The 19,512-nt window shown below is 35.9% G+C and overlaps 2 protein-coding genes across 3 annotated transcripts in view; one reads left to right on the forward strand and one right to left on the reverse strand.

Annotated features, from left to right (window-relative positions):
- The window catches only part of CCDC39 (coiled-coil domain 39 molecular ruler complex subunit), a 54,761-nt gene extending 50,541 nt beyond the window's left edge, over nt 1-4,220 (forward strand). The window contains exons 15-20 of the mRNA XM_080656183.1: nt 168-327; nt 746-852; nt 1,528-1,668; nt 1,814-1,990; nt 2,134-2,213; nt 3,766-4,220. Of these exons, the coding sequence (XP_080512309.1) occupies nt 168-327; nt 746-852; nt 1,528-1,668; nt 1,814-1,990; nt 2,134-2,213; nt 3,766-3,916 (816 nt within the window). The 3' untranslated portion in view covers nt 3,917-4,220. The remainder of the gene's footprint in view (nt 1-167; nt 328-745; nt 853-1,527; nt 1,669-1,813; nt 1,991-2,133; nt 2,214-3,765) is intronic.
- Nucleotides 4,221-4,351: 131 nt separating this feature from the next.
- Nucleotides 4,352-18,726, reverse strand: TTC14 (tetratricopeptide repeat domain 14). Of its 2 annotated transcripts, none has more exons than XR_013959933.1 (12): nt 18,436-18,726; nt 17,874-17,998; nt 17,564-17,763; nt 15,906-15,990; nt 15,623-15,752; nt 15,173-15,328; nt 14,677-14,748; nt 14,152-14,271; nt 13,927-14,049; nt 9,269-9,901; nt 8,759-8,868; nt 4,352-7,948 (listed from the first exon to the last, which is right to left on the reverse strand). XR_013959933.1 is itself a non-coding variant. In XM_080656182.1 (12 exons), the coding sequence occupies exons 1-12, from the start codon at nt 18,594-18,596 to the stop codon at nt 7,027-7,029; spliced, it is 2,322 nt and encodes a 773-aa protein (XP_080512308.1). In that variant the 5' UTR covers nt 18,597-18,726; the 3' UTR covers nt 4,352-7,026. The 2 variants fall into 2 exon arrangements, 1 of the variants encoding a protein (XP_080512308.1); XM_080656182.1 differs by having other exon boundaries at nt 9,784-9,901.
- Nucleotides 18,727-19,512: the final 786 nt, after the last annotated feature.

Genomic DNA, 19,512 nt, shown 5'->3' on the forward strand with positions numbered 1-19,512 from the left:
AGGCCTTGAGGATTGACCTTCTGTAAACCAAATGAAATAAATGGTGCTTTAAATAGACCTCAAGGCAAAATGGTATTGTTGTGAGTTAACTATGTTCTGCCCTGAAAACAGACATTCTCCCCCATGAGAAATACTTTTATTTAATCATTTATTCTGTATTTTTACAGGCTGCTCAAGAAAAAGAAGAACTTCAAAAGGAAGGCGACAGTTTGGATGCTAAGATCAACAAAGCTGAAAAAGAAATCTATGCTCTAGAAAACACCTTACAAGTGCTAAACAGTTGTAACAACAATTTCAAACAATCTTTTAAAAAAGTGACACCATCTAGTATGTAGGAGTTAACATTTTAATGATTATATGCAATGAAAACTGTATAGTTATTTCTTTTTAAAAAAAGGAACACTGAGCAATGGCAAACAAAAATGTACCACGTTTGATTGAGTCAGAAAAACCACCCCCTTTGAAAATAAGTGCTAAAGTGTTATTTCCATTATTAGTTCTAATGATACAGCATATCACTTCTCTAGGGAATGAATTTCAAATCCACAGAAAATAGCACATTAGCTGCCCTGTGTTGACTAAACAAGAGTGCCTGCGACATATGCCCATATTATTTTTCAACAAGTAGACACAGGAATTTAACCTTTCATAAGAAGAATGTTGGAAATTTAATATATGGAAGATTTTAAGATTGATTTCCACAGAATATGTTAAAAATTTAAACTACAAATGCCCTAAATTTTAGGTGATGAGTATGGACTAAAACTCCAACTAGAAGAACAGAAAAGAGCTGCTGATGAAAAATACAGATACAAACAAAGACAAATCAGAGAGCTACAGGAAGACATCCAGGTAATTCTATAGGCTTTAGTAATAAGCCCTTAGTAGAAATAAACTAATATTATGTCTATTTTCTTACCCCATAATTTTTTTTAGAAAAACAGATGAGATGTCTCATTAAAATGAGGAAAAAAGTGATTAAAAGCATTAAAATAGCTAAAATCCCATTGTTAAACACAGGATGGACTACGAATCATCACTTATTAGTTGATGAATCATTCATTGATAGTTAATTATGATCTCTTCCTCTATCTTTTATTTAATGTACTCTTATTTTCATTTAATTCCTTAAAGATTGTTTCATAAAACAAAAATTCAAAAGATAAAAATAATCTAGTACACAGAAGGTGCTAAAGCACATTACTGAAAGAGAAAACAATGTGCTTGGTAAGCAGGCTCTATATACAATTCAGATCTTTTTTTTTGCTAATAAAGTTGAAGGAATAGATGAATTGTGAATCTCTGAAAACTGCATGCATGGTTTCAATAGTTATTAAATTATTTTCCAAGTACCATAAAAATACTTTCCAGTAGAATTACATACAAAACTTAATTATAAAGCCATTATATGTGTTATTTACCAGCAAAATGTTATATACGAAAGTCAATGAATTAAGTGAATATCTGACAAATAGCAAGTTGTTACTTTTGATTCTAATTAATATTTTAATAATTTATTTTCTGCAGAGCATGGAAAATACTTTAGAAATTATAGAACATTTAACACATAATGGCAAAGAAAAATTATCAGAGAAACAGGCTTATTCACTTCAACTAAGTAAAGAAGTTGAGGAGCAGAAGCCAAAATTAGAGAGAGTAACTAAACAGGTATTGATATTTTTAAAAAATCTGACCTGTCGTATTTACATGTTTTTGAAGTTCCAAATGGTAAACCCAAATCCTTTCATCCATGAAAAAATATTAAGTTCTGGAAAATAGGTTTATGTAATAATTGACTACTGTTGACCAACAGTGTGCAAAACTCACCAAAGAGATCCGTCTTTTGAAAGAAACAAAAGATGAAACACTAGAAGAAGGAGACATCAAACTTCGTGAATTGAAACAGTTTCACCAGATCATTGATGAAATGTTAGCTGATGTCACAGCAAATGCTGAGCTCCGCATTATCCTTCAAACATACTTTCAACAGGTAGTCACTGTACCTTCTAGTTAAATATATTTCTTAAACACTTCATGAAAATAATTTATGGCATTTCAGAGTGAAATCTAATCACAAATATTCTCCTTCTCAAATGCAGTGGTACTAATGACTGCTATTGAATGTACTTTCAGAAAGGTCTGGAACTACCTACAGCTAGTACTAAACGCCGGCGCCAGAGATCTCCTTCACAGTCTTCACTACTGTCACTAAGGTAAGTGGAAGGTTAAAAAACCATGTCCTCAACGCTCACAGCTGCTACCCTCAGTGAACCCAGCCACTCCCACATTGCCACAGCTGTTGGACCTGCCAATGCTCTCCTCCTTACCCACCTGCCTAGGTCAGTGTCACAGATGCAGACACAGCCAGCAGAGCAACATTCTTTCCAACCTCTTTCCATTACTGTACAGAGTGCTCTGTGACTACCAGCTATTTTAGTAGGGCAGAGCAGGGTGAAATTTTAGAGGTTACATCTAGCATGACCAACCCTGAGGGGGGGAGAATTTTTAACCATAAAAAAGGGCAACTTAGATGTAGAAATATGGAGTATGATTTTTATTAAAACCACACTGCAAAATTTTAAATACTCAGGATTTGATTTTAATTATGTTGATTTAATTTGCTAATACAGGAAATTACTCTTTACTTTCACAGCTTAGAGCTATCAGAAATCTATCATCAGGGATGTTCAATCAACGCTCTTGTGCTTTACTGTCAAAATAAAAGTTAACAATGATCCTAACTTTTAAATTCCAATCTCCTACCTTCAGCAGCCACTTAGTTTTCATTAGTCCACGTAGGGATTTCACAGACAAAGGAATGTCCTAAAAGGTGTGGTTTAAATAAAAAGAACTGTTTTTACATAAACATGGTGGGCAGCCACTTGAACATCCCTGTACTGTCATAAAACATGTATTTCTCACCTGAGGATATCTTTATTGATTTGAGAGGAAGAGAAATATTGACTAGATGCCTCTTGCAGTGTAGGTATGTGCCCTGACCAGGAATCAAACATGCCACCTTTTGGTGTATGAGACACTTTAAGTAAATGAGTTACCCAGCCAGAGCAAACATATATATATTTTGTAAATTCTCACCAGAGGATATTTTTTTACAGATTTTTTTAGAGAGTGGAAGGGAGAGAGGTGAGAGAGACACACTGATTAGTTGCCTCCTGCACATGCCCCAACTAGGGCCAGGGATTGAAACTGTAAACTAGGTATGTGCCCTTGACCAGGAATCAAATCTGAGACCCTTCAGTGTACAGGCCGGTGCTCTAACCACTAAGGCACATCCGTCAGGGCTATATTTTTAAACTTAGCATTTCAGAATTGTGTAGCTAGTAATGACTTTCAAATGATCCCACCATTTTCCCCCTCCTGTAAACAGGTCACTTTCTTCTCTTATATAACCTATCTTTTACTCACTCTACCAGCACCCACATGCACATGCCTTGTTACATTTCGTTTAATGAATTTTGCAAATCTTTAAATTATAGTTGAAAACATTTTTCTTTATTATATTTGTTAAACTATTTTTCTACTGGTTTTAAACTATTATGTTCATTACCTTTCCTTAAAAAAAAACTAATTTCTTGATATTAAAGGTCATGCTTTAAAAATTATTATTATTAGCACTATTAATGTTCGGTACTTTTTGCTCTCTTTAGTTGTGGGATTATGGTATCTTTCACTATTAATGAGGGGGGTCTTTATTAAAGTATAAATTTTGAATTAAATTTACAATAATTCTGTATTTTCTTCTAGGTCGTCTAAAAGTACTGCTTCTCAGACTTCGATTAACATATTAGAGCTAACCTTCCCACCCTCCTCTTCACCATCTGGCAGCACTTTGAGGCCAACTAGTTCTAGCAGTAGTAGTTCCAGTAATGGTAAAAACAAAAAGAGCAGCAAGTAAACATTTTAATCTCTCTTGAACAAACTATAAACAAAAAACTCCAAATTTCACTTTTAAAATAGTAAATTTCACTCTATACTTTGGGTGCTGTATAATGATATAGAGTCCTAATGAAAAAGTGTGGAAAATGAAAATGACCAGATGAGTTTTATCAGTGAAAAATGGTAGTTTAAAAGAGGTCAAGCCAAAGAAATGTTTAATTTTCTTATCCTTTTCTTCACATATTATACCTGATTTTAACAAGGTTACATATTACACAAGTGTAAGGAAAAGTGTTTTCCACTGTTATTTTTATGTCTGTTATAACAGAAAATAGTTGACTTTATTATTTCACACTAGCCATGCAACTACGCTCACTTAGAATCTTTTAGGAAGAAATGTTTAAAGATGAAGACTTCAAACACTATTAAAATTTTCACTTATCTTAGAAGATCCTGAAATTAAGTTTTCTTTATTCAAAGAAATATACTTCCCAGACTTTTGGGGGAGAAATGTTAGTTTCTTCTTTGATATAATTTACAAAGTGTTAACCAAGATATAGCATTACCCTCACCCCTCCACCAAGAAAGCAATTGCTAGGAAAGAGAAACAATGCATATCAATAAAAATGCAGCTCACATTTTTAGGAATCAGTCTACTGTGATCTTGAAAGAAGTCAAACACATTAAACAATATTAATATTTATAATTGTCATTGTTTAGAACTGTCATTTGCAGTTTCTTGAAAGGCAGTAGTGATATTAAATGTTTGGCTGAAACATTATTCTAACGTGTGAGATTTTATTTAATAAGTCCTAAAAAACTGATTAATCTTATAGTCACTTTGTTCTTATTCTCTGCCTTATATTACTTTGTAAATTACTTGGAACTTGAAATATTACATACTGTTCTATGAAGGTAGGGATTGTATCTTACTAGCTCTGTGACCTTGGAAAAGTTAGTTCTCTATGCTTCTTTCATTTGTAATATAGGGACAGTAACAGTTACCTACATAAAACATTCACTGAAATAACTGAATATATATAAAATGCACATGGCCTGACATAGGAACTGCACAGTAACTTCTATCCATTGAGTTACCACCCAGAACCTAGCACACCATTTGTGGAATGGTTAGGCTCTCTGGCCAGAATAGAAGTCTACATTTAACTATGAAAATAACAGTTCCAACTTCAGTGTAATAAAATAATGCTAATTGATGAGACAAGGGATTAACGCTAACCTCATTATCTCCACATCTGAAGTTATCTTAACATCCACCTATTATAAGAAAGTCGACTTATCATTTATTATGGAAACCAAGACATAGCCTGTGTGTGTATAAACTATAGACATGATGTTATGGAAAAAAACTTAAGATATCATTAGGGATTCTTGACAAGTATACCCCCAATATTTTTTACTATGATGGGTTTCCTGAACACATCCTTAGAAAATGGAGTGTGTACTCTGCTTAAGTGTAATATGTCCAAGGAGAGAAGCTCTGGGGAAGATGGAACTTCTAAATTTAGGCAGGCTATTGTACAAGGTACTAACCCTAATTTTTTTTTTGGTACCTAAATGTAAGTTTAAGCCACAATGATGCTTTGGAAAATTACAGTGCTTGTTGATGGTGACGCTCAAGACAATTTTATTATATAAAAATGGTGTATGTAAAATTCCCATCACTAAAATCTGAAGGTCACAAATAGCACACACCCTGTTAGTTATACTTAAAAGTTTTGGTATTTTACTGTTGGTGAGAATGGTGAGACAGAACAAGGAATGAAAGTGTCTCCTTCCTCAATCATTTTTAGACCTTTATAGATGGATGCTCAGCTATTTCCCAACCCATCCATCCAGAGTCATCATGAGTGATAGTCTTGAAAGTCCATTATCATTTAGTGTCTAGAATCTTAAATTGGGAAGATTGTAAAGGCCATTTTAAGTGCAACACTATGACTCCTATCTCTGTCTCCCTAATAAATATACTCTTTTCAATAATTTGGGGAGGATCCTTACAATCCAAGTCCCTTCTTCAGGTCTAGTTCCTGGAATTTATTCTGAGTAAATCCAAGCTCTGTTGGCCTAGTCTTATTCAGACCCTGAGAAAAGAGGCACCGGGAAAGCATCAGGGGAGAGGAGGTGTCAAGGAAGAAAAACAGAACCGCAGGCCAGCTCTAGCCTATTTAAAAATATGCTGTAGGTTACAAAACGGACATCTGCAATACTAGGAGTTTCTTATTTCTAGAGAAAACCAGATTTATACTGTACTTCTCGAGTCACTGCTATCTTTTTTTTGCTAGAAGGACTCTTTTCTATCCTGATCTATTCTTGCCTGGAACATAGCCTCTAAAGTCTTGACAAATGAAGTGAAAAAATTTCTTAGGGCTATACTACTAAGCAATAAGGTAGGTAGGTAGACAGACAGATAGAAATAAGAAAAATGGGTCCCTATTTCATGTTCATGGCTTTATTCCTAAGGAACTTGTTAAGCTGGCACACAAGTCTCTTGTAATTGAATCAGGCTTTAGAGGCCAATTAGTCAAGACAGATAATCTGCCTACCATTTTAAAACAACAGTTATGTAAAAATTTAATATTTAAACAAATGGTAAATATAAAATAGTATTTAAAGAACATATCTCTTTCAAAAGTTGAGGGCTTTAAGAGAAAAGAGAATGAAATAATTTTTGATGAAAAAACCCAGGTGTTCAGTGCACAAATTTAATTTTCTTTCAAACAGCAGGATAAGGGAGACCCAAGGAATTCTCCTACCCCAAAATACAATGAAGAAACAATACTTTGAGAATTATCTTTAACTGAAGTTTAAATCAGAGTAAGGAATACTATACATAAACATATTAATGAAATGTCTGCAAATCAAGCTGTGAAAGGGGACCTACAACTAAAAGATAGTTTCACAATAGCTTGAAAGCATTTGCTGGAAAGAAAATTGTTATAAAGATTAAATGATAACGAATGTAAAACTTTTTTTAAAAAAAGCATTTGCTTTCTGCAATCTCTACAAAAAAAATAATTTTAGGAGCAGCGATTTCTACACTGGACTGTTATGATTAAAAGACCTTTTATTAACAGCCTTTAGTAAAACAGTGCCGATTCCCTTGGCATATTATTTTTTTTGCTTATTTCCTTTTTCTTTCTCAAATGCAGCTATCTGATTAAATATATTGAGTAAGTTCTGAGGTAAATTTTTTTTAGCTCCACTTTCTGAATGCTCCTTGCTACTTAGCTCTTCTTCTTCTGGAGCCTCTGGTTTAATACTGTCCTCATAATTAGCCTCTTTTTCATATTCTCTATGACTTTTACTTAATGGGTATCTTTGCTCATGTCTATTGCAATCACGTGATCCAGAATAATTACATTTTTTATATTTTTCAACTGACTTAGAAGAGTAGTCAGAGCTTGCTGGGGAAGTGGAATACTTCATGGAACCTGGCTCCCACTTTCTATAGTGCTCTTTTCTTCCATCTGTGTCTTTTTCAAATTTTCTATAACCATAATTTTTTAACTTGTTTTCTGGATTCCTAGAGAAGGAATCTGAGGAATCCCTTCTATTGGAAAAATGTCTTTCATATCTATATGACTTTTCTGTTTTGCTACTACCTCCCTGAGTTTTATAGCTATTGTAAAAATCTCTTGGATCTTCAGACCTACCTCCAAAATCATCCGGAATTTCAACTGAAGATGAAGAGACGGGGCATCTATCTTTCTCTTTTACCTGCTTCTTCTGATATGGTACCCTATCTTGCTTTTCCAGTAGTTTTTCCACTTCTTGTCTTTGGTTAAGAAAAGACGCTGAAGTATTGGCTGGAACTGGGAAGTACTCATCTTTCCTATTCTCATCTATCTGATTTGAGGATGCCTTAACTGAATGCCTTTTGGAACTTCGAGAAGACTCTGAACGATTCCTCCTATGTTTCTTATGCTTTTTGTGACCTGAAGAGGAAGAGGATGATGATGAAGAAACTGATTCATCACCAGAAGAAACACTTGAAGAGGAAGAAGTTGATTTTCTTCTTTTTTTCTTTAGCCTAAAAAAGTAGTTAATTCATCAGATGTTAAGTACAAAAATGTTTCTTAATTATCCATAAAGCTTTTAGTTCTATTTTGTTCCCCTTAAAAACTTCATAAAAGCTGTGGCTTAGATAAGCAATAATAGTAATATTAGTTACTCTAAGATCCACTTGTACCAGCAGCAAGCACTACTTTTGGGGGAAAAAATACTTGTGTAGACAGTTGTCACTCTAAGCAAATCCATTTCTGTTAGACACAGTGACATTTCCAACATTACCTTAAAAACAAGACCAGCTGAACACGTAAAGGAATTAAAATTTTATATCTAACCACCTCTAAAGCATAGATAAACTCTCTACCGCAACACTACTGACATTTTATTGGAAGTGTAGGGTGGCAGTGTAGGGATGGAGGGGTCCTATACCACCACTATAGGATATCTAGCAGCACCCTTGACTTCTGCCCACTAGATGCCAATAGCACTCCACCAGTATCACAACCAGAAACGTCCCTTGGACAAAACTGCCCCCAGTTGAGACCACTGCTCTATTTCTAAAACATTTCTCCCTAAAATACAGATAATTAAAATAACATTATGTATTTCAAATTTAAGGTTACAGTAATTCTTTTTTACACCCTCAGATTTCTAGCCTTAAAATTCCACTTTCCTTAATCTCTCAGAAAAATTTCTGGTACTCATAATTGCTAAGAATAACTGGTTATGATTTGAAATACTTTTATATTTTTACTTACTTTACCTTCACATGGCACTGTGGTTCAACTCAGTAGTTGCTTTAAGTAAAAAAATACTGAATGTTACAGTTTACCTTTTCTCCTCTTTTAAGAGCTTACGCAACTTTTCTGCACTTGTTTCTATTTTCTTTGTTTTCTGCTTTTCTTCCTTTTCAGCTTGTTTTTCTCGTAATTCCAAAGATTTCTTTTAGAACCCAGATATCGGAAAAAACCACACGTTAAAAATAGAAGAATGTTTAAAACCCAGTTTTCAAAAAACCACCCCCCACCAGAAAACAAATGTGGTATACCAAAATCACCACATATCCAGCAGTAAACAAGTATTTTTAACACATAAAAATTAATCATACAGGTGTTTGGCATCAATCATTGGAATAGCCAGAACAGTATTGAGGACCATATTGCAGTTGGTATTCCATGAAAAAAGGGGAAGCCATTGCATTAGTACCCATAACCCAGAGTGCAAGACAGGGAAAAAGTAAGTTATTTCAAAATTTATAACAGGACACAGATTGTAGAAATAAAATTCAAATACATTCCATTTAGGTGAATTGAGGGAGGAATCACCATGTTCAAATACAAACCATTTAAAAAATAGCACAGCCCAGTTGGACGCATGATTACATAAGAAATCATTTTCCAGTTTGAGGATGGGGATGAGCAGCACCAGATGTCACAGACACAGCAACAACGGTCCAATTCAGAAAAAAATGCATGAGAAAACATCATCATCAGTATTACAGGAAAAGACAGTTTAAAATATCTCTCAAAAAGATTTTTAGAATTAGCTCAATTACCGTAACATCAGTGAATTTTGTAACCACCAGGAAAGCTCACTACAAGGATAGTACTCAAAACTACACACCAAATTTAGGCAATTAGAATTTTCTTATAGGGCTATTTTTACTTTTGAGTACTAACAAATAAAGGAAGAAGAGGCATTATGAAGCAATGTCAAAACTAATTAGGAAAAGCTGTATCTAGAAAGAAACTTTTCATAATGCCTTAAGTAATCTAGAATAATTTTCCACAGAAGAAAGTTAAGTTTTGGCATTAGTTTCAAATATCACTAAATTTCTAAGAGGAAATAAAGAATCACCTGCATATATTTATGAAGTTTCTGCAAAGCATCCTCTGCATCTTTAAAAGTGTCATCCAAATCCAAAGCTTTCTTATAGTAACTTTCAGCATTTAAAAATTTTTCTTCTTCTTCTAACCTAAATTTGAGAAGAAGATTTAGCTTTTTTTGTAAAAATAAAAAGTCCTCAAATATGCATACAGGTCTAGGGCTTATATGAGAGAACTTATTAGGAAAAAAGTGTTTTTAGCAACTTAGTTTCCAAATTGAATATCTAAACCATAGCTTTTGACTATTTTTTTTTTTTGTAAAGAGACCATGTAAAACTATATAAAACAGAACAAAATGAAACCAAACTCACAGATATAGGGAACAGATTGGTGGTTGCTAGGGGTACGGTTGGGGGGGGGGGGGGGGTGAGTGAAATGGGTGAAAGTGGTTAAAAGATTAAATAAGTCTTAATAAAAGGAAGATAAATGATCCAATAAAAAAATGGGCAACGGACCTAAATAGAATCTTTTCGAAAGAAGACAGAAGGAAGGCCAAGAGACACATGAAAACATGCTCAAAGTCACTAATTATCCGAGAGATGCAAATCAAAACGACAATGTGGTACCATCTCACACCTGTCAGAATGGCTATCATCAACAAATCAACAAACGACAAGTGCTGGCGAGGATGTGGAGAAAAAGGAACCCTCATGCACTGCTGGTGGGGATGCAGACTGGTGCAGCCACTGTGGAGAACAGTATGGAGTTTCCTCAAAAAACTGAAAATGGAACTCCCATTTGACCCAGTAAGCCCACTCCTAGGAATATATCCTAAGAAACTAGAAACACCAATCAGAAAGGATATATGCACCCCTATGTTCATAGCAGCACAATTTACCATAGCTAAGATTTGGAAACAGCCTAGGTGCCTGTCAGCAGATGACTGGATCAGAAAACTATGGTACATCTACACAATGGAATACTATGCTGCCATAAAAAAGAAGGAATTACTACCATTTGTAGGCACCTGGATGGAATTAGAGAACATTATGCTAAGTGAAATAAGCCAGTCAATGAAAGAAAAATACCACATGATCTCACTCATTTGGGGATAATGAAAAACATTATAAACGGATGAACAAAGAGATAGATACAGAGGCAGTGAAGCATCAAACAGACTGTCTAATTACCGCGGTAAGGTTAGGGAGAGGTGGGGGAAATAAGAGATCAACTGAAGGACTTATATGCATGCATATTAAGAGTAACCAACGAATGCAAAACATTGGGGGGGGGGGGTGAGGGCATGTATGGGAGTGGGGTGGGGGGGGGGCAATGGTAAGATATGTACACATATAATACCTTAATAAAAAAAAAAAAAGAAATTTCAATCGTTGTACTGTTGATATTTGGCTCTGTTGACTAATGAGTTTGTCGACCAATGGTCTAAGAGAAAGCAAAAGATCCAGCCCTAACCGGTTTGGCTCAGTGGATAGGGCGTCGGCCTGCAGACTGAAGGGTCCCAGGTTCGATTCCGCAACCTTGGTTGCGGGCACATCCCCAGTAGGAGGTGTGCAAGAGGCAGCTGATCGATGTTTCTCTCCCATCAATGTTTCTAACTCTCTATCCCTCTTCCTTCCTCTCTGTAACAAATCAATAAAATATATTAAAAAAAAAGATTAAGCCAAAACCGGTTTGGCTCAGTGGACAGAGCGTCAGCCTGCGGACTGAGGGGTCCCAGGTTCGATTCCGGTCAAGGGCATGTAACTTGGTTGCGGGCACATCCCCAGTGGGAGGTGTGCAGGAGGCAGCTGATCGATGTTTCTCTCTCATCGATGTTTCTGACTATCTATCCCTCTTCCTTCCTCTCTGTAAAAAATCAATAAAATATATTAAAAAAAAAAAAAAAAGATTAAATAAGACTTGAAAATGTAATGTACAACATGGTGACTACAGTTTATAAAACTGTATTGTATATTTAAAAGCTGCTAAGAGAAATCTTTTTTTTTTAAAATATATTTTATTGATTTTTTACAGAGAGGAAAGGAGAGGGATAGAGAGTTAGAAACATCGATGAGAGAGAAACAGCGATCAGTTGCCTCCTGCACACCCCCTACTGGGGATGTGCCCGCAACCAAGGTACATGCCCTTGACCGGAATCGAACCTGGGACCTTTCAGTCTGCAGGCCGATGCTCTATCCACTGAGCCAAACCGGTTAGGGCAAGAGAAATCTTAATAGTTCTCACCACAATAAAAAGAAAATATTTGTAATTATGTGTGGTGATGAATGTTAACCAGACTTATTGTGGTAATTACTTTGCAATACATACATACAAGGTGGGCAAAAGTAGGTTTACAGTCATTCTATAAAAAATAATTAACAAATAATAATGCACAAATAACTCTGTTTTGTGTACTCACAACTGTAAACCTACCTTTGCCCCACCCTATATTTTAAACCATTACTTTGTACACCTGAAAGTAACATATTAAATGAGTTATATTTCAGTTTGAAAAACAAAATAAACCCCCAAGTAAAACAAACAAACAAATAGGAATCCATTACTGGTAACTAAAGCTATGCTGCGGGCCCAGCATTGGCATTTTAGTATAATGCATGATCTATAAATATAGTACGATCTTGACCTTTACCACAGAATTACATTGGCTGGCTTTTGCTAGCAGTTTATGAAGAATTTTCCTTTCCACAGAAATATTTTCCCTGTTAAGTTGGAAATACCAACACATACATGTATATCACAACTAGTCTGTAGATAGGATCATTATCAGTTGACGCTCAAAAGTCTATGCTATGAAAAATCAGAATTAGAAAATTTGGTTATAAAGCAGTGAAAGGACTTTGCAATATATTTTCAGTTTTCAAAACAGGAAAAAGTAATTACTGTAAAACAAATTAAGAAATTCCCAATGGCTTCAATGGGATAACTTTTGTGACAGATGGAATGTGGGAAGGGACCAGTCAAAGATGATCAACATTATGGCTTATGGTAACTGGATAGGTGGTGTTGCCACTCACTTAGTTAAAAGACACCAACATATGGGTAACAAGATAACCACACCTAAGTAGGTACTAGCTATCTACCTAGTGAGAAAGTAAAAAGCTGCTCCAATCACTTGGATCTAAGTAGAAGTTCACATGAGTTAACAAATACTGCAAAAATCTCAATTTGGAATTCTGGTATGATCATACAAACTGGAATGATCAGGCAAATTCATTAAAGAGAAAACAGATAATTCTACTTAAAAAAAAAACTAATAGCAAAAAATGCTATTAATTATGAACTTTTAAAATTATTAAAGTTGTTAGCAAATTACTTATACTTAACATATATTCCTTCAAAATATTTTATAAATTAGACCAGTCTATTAGTCCTTAAATATTTACAATGCATCTCAGAAGAGTGACATAAGATATAGGGTTTGTTCTTAATTTGCTCTTCCATTTAATCTGGATTTTGTGGATTTTACTGGACAGAGTAGAGCAATAAACTGAATATAACAGTGAAACCTTATTCATAATTAACAACAGGAACTCTCAATTCATATTTCTGGTATTTTTCTACTAAAATGATGAAATGAATTAGAAATTAAATTCTATTAAAATTTCTAGTGTATGTCCAGGAAAAGAATATTTACCTAATTTCTTGTACCTTTACATTTACATTTCTATGTAACGAGAACAGGCATTTAGGACAATAAATTCAAATCACTAAAATATATCCAATTAGAATCCCAGTAATAAGAAAAAAATGACTAGAAAATTTAAAGAGGACTATACTTAAAAAACATTGTCAGCCCTAGCTGGTTTGGCTCAGTGGATAGAGCGTTGGCCTGCGAACTGAAAGGTCCCAGGTTCAATTCCAGTCAAGGGCACATGCCGGGTTTGTGGGCTCAATCCCCAGTGGGGGACTTGCAGGAGGCAGCCGATCTATGATTCTCTCTCATCGTGGATGTTTCTATCTCTCTCTCCCTCTTCCTTCCTCTCTGAAGTCAATACAAATATATTAAAAAAAAAACAAAACACTGTCAACCAAAATCGAAACTAAGAATGGTCTGAATTCAATTAAAGATGCTATTTCCTTATGTTAAGTTAAAGAACTTATAGTAGTTGGTTGAACAGTGGACCTATACTATTGAACAAAGTCTGACACTTACTGTCCTCCTCTTTCTACAAGTGTCTGGCAGAGGTATTTTCTTGCATTCCTGTGAGTTGGACAGTTTTCCAATGCAAGTTCAAAATCTTCTATCGCTTTGTTCAGACTTCCTTTTGTTGCATATCTGGAGATATGAAACAAAGTAAGAAATTTATCTTGTGGGCTATGTATAAATCTTATGCTCATTCACCTTGTAAATATTCCATAAAACCCACAATCCACTTACAATGCTCCACGAGCTACCAAAGCTTCCACATTTTGTTTGTCTATTTCCAGAGCCTTATTGTATTCATTCATAGCATCCACGTGGCGCCCAACTTTAAAATAATCAACTCCAATCTTCACACTAAAAAGATAGTTGTAAAGTATCACAAGCATTTCACAGAATATCAAAACGAAATGTTAGCATGGGTAAAATTTTAAAGCAAGTCAAATTTGGCTAATATTTAGTCTTCCATACTCTCCAAATACCTAAAAGCATTCTGCTGTTGGATAGTTTTGTAACAAATTTTAGGAAACCTAGATATCACTATACTAATTCCTTTTGAAAAAAAATTATGATGTTGGCTAAAACTTAAGTCTATTAAGTTTACAACATAACAACATTTACACCTATAAGAAAGCTAATGTCAAAAACCACTTTAATTCATTTATAAACAAACTTGGTCTTAATGATGACATAAGAACTCCTTCCCTTACCCTAACCTTTTATGCCAGATAATTCAATTGTTGAAAGACAAAGTCTCCATACCATTTTAAAGCCCAAGATGCAGACTGTTTCTTTCTTAATGCAGAAGCAAAATCGTCTTCAGAGAAATTTTTGCTATTAAAAAAAAAAAAGTCAAATAAATACTTTTTTTGTAATTATAGTTTACTGCCTGACAGATAATAAAAACACAACACTGAAAAAGTGAATTTCAAGCAAGAAATTTGTATTCCATTTACAAAAAAAAATTTCTTGAACTCTCAGGAATGACTATTATTCTTAAACATTATTTTTCTTTATGGTAAAAAAAATTCTTATAAATGTTCTAAATCTTTCTCTATTTGGTCACCTGGTACAATTCTAATTACTGATAATAGTCTTAGTTCCAGAAGGAGACAGGATCACCTAGTTCATTCAACCTTTGTCATATTTGCTGCCACTAGGCTTAGTATAGTTGAATATGTCCCTCAGTTATGCCACTTTGGAGCTCCGTACCATTCAATACCTTATCACTTAATAGAATAATACTGATTTACTATACCTTTGTAGGCCTCTCATTAAAGATGGTGGATTAGATTCATCTATTCCTAATTTTCCTAGGAGGAATTCAACTACTCCTGGATTAGCAAATCCCAAGGAACTTTGCATGATATTGTCATAGGATTCCAAAGAATTGCTATTTAGTTCAACACTCCTCCTTAAGAAATACAAAAACAAAAAATGAAAACAAAAAATAATTAGCATGTCCACTTCTGTTAAAGATATAAAATTATCGCATGGGGTTTAAATACTCATACTATAATTTGCACATGAAAGTGTGGCAATATTATGACTGGGTTCCTTTTGTCAAGTTTGAAGAAATTTAAGGGTATAAAAATATACGAGCATACTTTTGAAATAAGAGAAATTGAAATTTTACTTTGTTGTTAGAAGTTGAACAAAATTTGCTATTTTTTTAAGTCAAGAAACTGTTTTAACGTAGAAAAATTACCTGTAGTACAAAGGAAGCTCTTCAGAACTAATTACACCTAATTTAACACCAGATAGGTGCGGTGGAAGAGATGAGCTATACAGAGATACTGCAAGCTTTTCATGATATCTGTCAATATCCTTGATTCCAGCTTAAAAAATAAGAAAACTAAGCTGATTAGCAAGAAAATGCAAACAAACAAAAATCCTTTCAAACACACTATTCTTATTAAACTACATTTTCAAAATTAATTAAAAAAATCTGACAAATGTTACTTTTCTATTAATATGATGAAATTGATCACCTCGAATGATATCACCAGTTTGGTAATACGATAAAGGATCCCCATGGTTACTGTGAGAAGGCACATCTCTTAATGGACAAAGAGCCTGCAATGAGAAGTATTTTAAAACAACAGACTTCCTATTCATTGGTGAAAAGGGTATTCTTTTATCCTACTTGTTAAGTATAAATAGCTAATAGTTGATATAACCTTAAAAAAATTAACTAGCATCCTAAAGTCTAAATTTTAGTAAGGATTTAAATTGTAAGTCATTTCTGTGTCCAAACACTATTAAACAAGTTTTTTGAGTCAGTTCAAAAACTAAAATCCCATAAAATTTGCAATTAGTTTTAGGAACAAAATATGAGTGTGGATGATAAAGCAAAAAGATATTTTGCATTTGTTAAAAATGAAACAAAAATTTGTCCAGTGTGAGAATTCCAATGAAAATGAAATGTGAATTCTCTAAAGTGTATGTCTGCTATCCAGTCTGTGATATCTTCTGCTTTTCTTCATTTTCATCTGCCTTGATAGACAGCAAGTATCAAACCTTTTAAAGTGACACATTATTTCAAATTCAGGACTAGTTATCTCGGGCAAAGTATCTCATAATATATACATCACGTTCAATTACTGCGAAGATACAAATAGGCCAGGAATTCATTTCTAAGTTATCCATATGCAAGTATGTAATGCCAAATACTAAGGACATGTTCAGTTAGAAAAAAAATAAGCCCAAATACCAATCAATCTCACCATATCCATTGACATCTCTTTTAACTTTTGAAAAAGGACCCCACCCCTGCCAACCAAGGAGACCAAAAAAACTCCCAAAACCAGAAATGGAGGAGTAACTCTTTCACTGCTAAGAATTTTTAAAAAAGAAAATGGTACTTTTTCTCCAATTAAAATATTTAATTCTCAAAACTGTCAGCAGGGTACACTTAAGTACAACTGGATGCAAAGACATAATTCTCTTTATTATTGCTTTCAGGTTCTTTCTCTTCTTTTTCCCATCACCTTTTATCCCCTCTATGTCCTCTTCCCCCCAACCCCACCCCCAATCACTACACTGAGTTCTCTCGTTCGTTCTCTCTCTCTCTTCCCCCTCAATCAATCCAATCCTCTGGCCCTCCACCTGAGCTGTCTGCTTGCTCTCTCTGAGTTTGTCTATATTTTGTTTGGTAGATCAGCTTGTTCATTAAATTCCACACATGCAGCCCTAGCTGGTTTGGCTCAGTGGACAGAGGATCGGGCCTGTGGACTGAAAGGTTCCGGGTTCGATTCCAGTCAAGAACACATACCTATGTTGTGGGTTCGATCCCCTGTAGGGGGCGTGCAGGAGGCAGCCGATCAATGATATTAAAAAAAAATTCCAGCCGAAACCGGTTTGGCTCAGTGGATAGAGCGCGAGCCTGTGGACTTAAGGGTCCCGGGTTCGATTCCAGTCAAGGGCATGTACCTTGGTTTCGGGCACATCCCCAGTGGGAGGTGTGCAGGAGGCAGCTGATGATGTTTCTCTCTCATCGATGTTTCTAGCTCTCTATCCCTCTCCCTTCCTCTCTGTAAAATATCAATAAAATATATTAAAAAAAAATTCCACATATGCCAAACAATAATTCTTTCAGAGGCGACTCAAAAACAGAAGCAATCAAGTGACTGTAAAATGAGTAACTTACTGTGATTTCCAAGTGAGATATATCTCTCATGATGCCACTGCCTAAACAAATCAACACCATGAAAAACCCAAATTCCCGAATGGAACTAATTCTTCCAATCACTATATCTCCACGCTCAATATCTCGGAAAAACAGCTCTCTCCGATCCATACTAGGTATTTCCATGAATTGCTCTAAAGGTGGCATGACTGCAAAAGAATCTGAAAAAAATAATTAACAAAATTACGAAGCATAGTTTTGTGTTCTGTTTTATCCGAATGAAATACTGTTAAAATAACCGCAATCGAAAGATTTTTAAGACACAGCTCACCTTCACCGTCCTCATTAACTTCAGAAGTTGCAGGTGCATCTGATTTCCACGAAAGTGCAAAAAGCAGATCCGCCTTTTTGGAAATGAATTTTTGTATTTCAGCGTTGTCGACTCTCTTCTCTTTTCTTCAAACAAAAACAACAAAATTTATGGAGACTAATTTATTTGAGCATCTGCTCAAGGCTTTCATCGCCCAATCGGGTTCATCCTAAATTCCAGCCCATACATCATCCGAGAAAAAGTTTTAACCCTCACTGGCCAGTCGGTTGTTGGAGGGCGGGGAAACTTAAAAGAGTGATGCCCGCAGCCCCAGATACGAAAGCCCGAGAGATTTTAGCTAAAGAATCTGTACCTCTGCTAGGCAATTACCAGGGAAAAAAAGTTCAGCCCGCATTCCGCAGGACCCTCACACCAGAAGCGCGGACCCTCCGCCATCCAGCCCCCCGCACCAGCGCAGTCTCCAAGGCTCCGGCTCCTTCTGGACTCATCGGCCCGGCAGTGGCAGCGGAGCCCCGAGCCGGGTCCCCTCCCCGCTCTGGGAGCGTCGCCGCGATTTCATTACCTGCCTTGCACGGGCTGCTGGGGCGGCGGGCCCCGGGCAGGCTCGGCCGCCGACCCCAGGAGGCTCCGGAAGTGAGGATTGTCCAGCTGTTCGCTTTGGAGCAAGGACAGCAATGACGGCCCGTGGTAATTCAGCGACTGCCGCAGAAGGTCGCGGTCCATGGCTAGAGAGTGCAGGGCTCCACGACCCCCGTGCCCACTACTTGAGCCCCGTGGTCCCAGAGGCCGAGCAAGCAGCCCGGGAGCCGCCGGAAGCACGCGTCACAGGCACTCCAAGTTGCCTCCCGGAAGTATTATTGCCTCCCGTCGGTCTCGCGAAATTGAGCGCGACTACGGGAGCCGGAAGGATTGGGCGGCATTTCCTGCGTTAAGGGCTGACTGTGGCTCCGAGGTAGTGCTGTGTGCGACAAGTTTACTTTTTAAAAATTCCGGGCTGTTATTCTTCCATCGCAATGGCCCGAGCTCTAACCTAGGGTAAATAATAATTCGTCCGTTAATTTAGTGAGACGCGTCTAAGTGCAAGTGCCCCAAACAGGTGAGAACTCCAGAGGGGTTACAAAGGTTCTTCCCCTCAAACACTCGCCGGATAAGTCCTACCTACGTCTCAGGCATAACCACCCTAAAACGACTGCTGTGGGAGCTCTCCCGATAGGCTAAAGGGCGGAAGAAAGAAAAACAGTAAGATTTATTAAGCACTGAAATTGTGTCCTCCATCCATAGCCCATTCACTGTTAGTTATTTTAGCGTTAACTTAAAACTAGAATGACTTTAATGCCTAAACATATGAACAAATGCTTTGTTTTGCATTTTATCTAAGTGATTTCTCAAAATGTAGTGCCTGGAAGATCTACTTAAGGTGTTGTGTACACTAAAGTAAATATAGTTTTTTGGGTTTTTTTTGGTAATTCAAGTGATTTTCAAAGGTAATTGTGACCTATTGACTCAAGAACCTAACCACTTATCTCATATACTCTCATTTAAGACATTGAGGAAACAGGCCCAGAGAATCTCACTAAATTGATCAATGTCATCTAGCTAGTAAAAGGTAGAGTTAGGATTCCAACGTGATCTTAATAGA

The sequence above is a fragment of the Plecotus auritus genome (genome assembly GCF_963455305.1).
Source record: "Plecotus auritus genome assembly, chromosome: 2".
NCBI lineage: Eukaryota > Metazoa > Chordata > Mammalia > Chiroptera > Vespertilionidae > Plecotus > Plecotus auritus.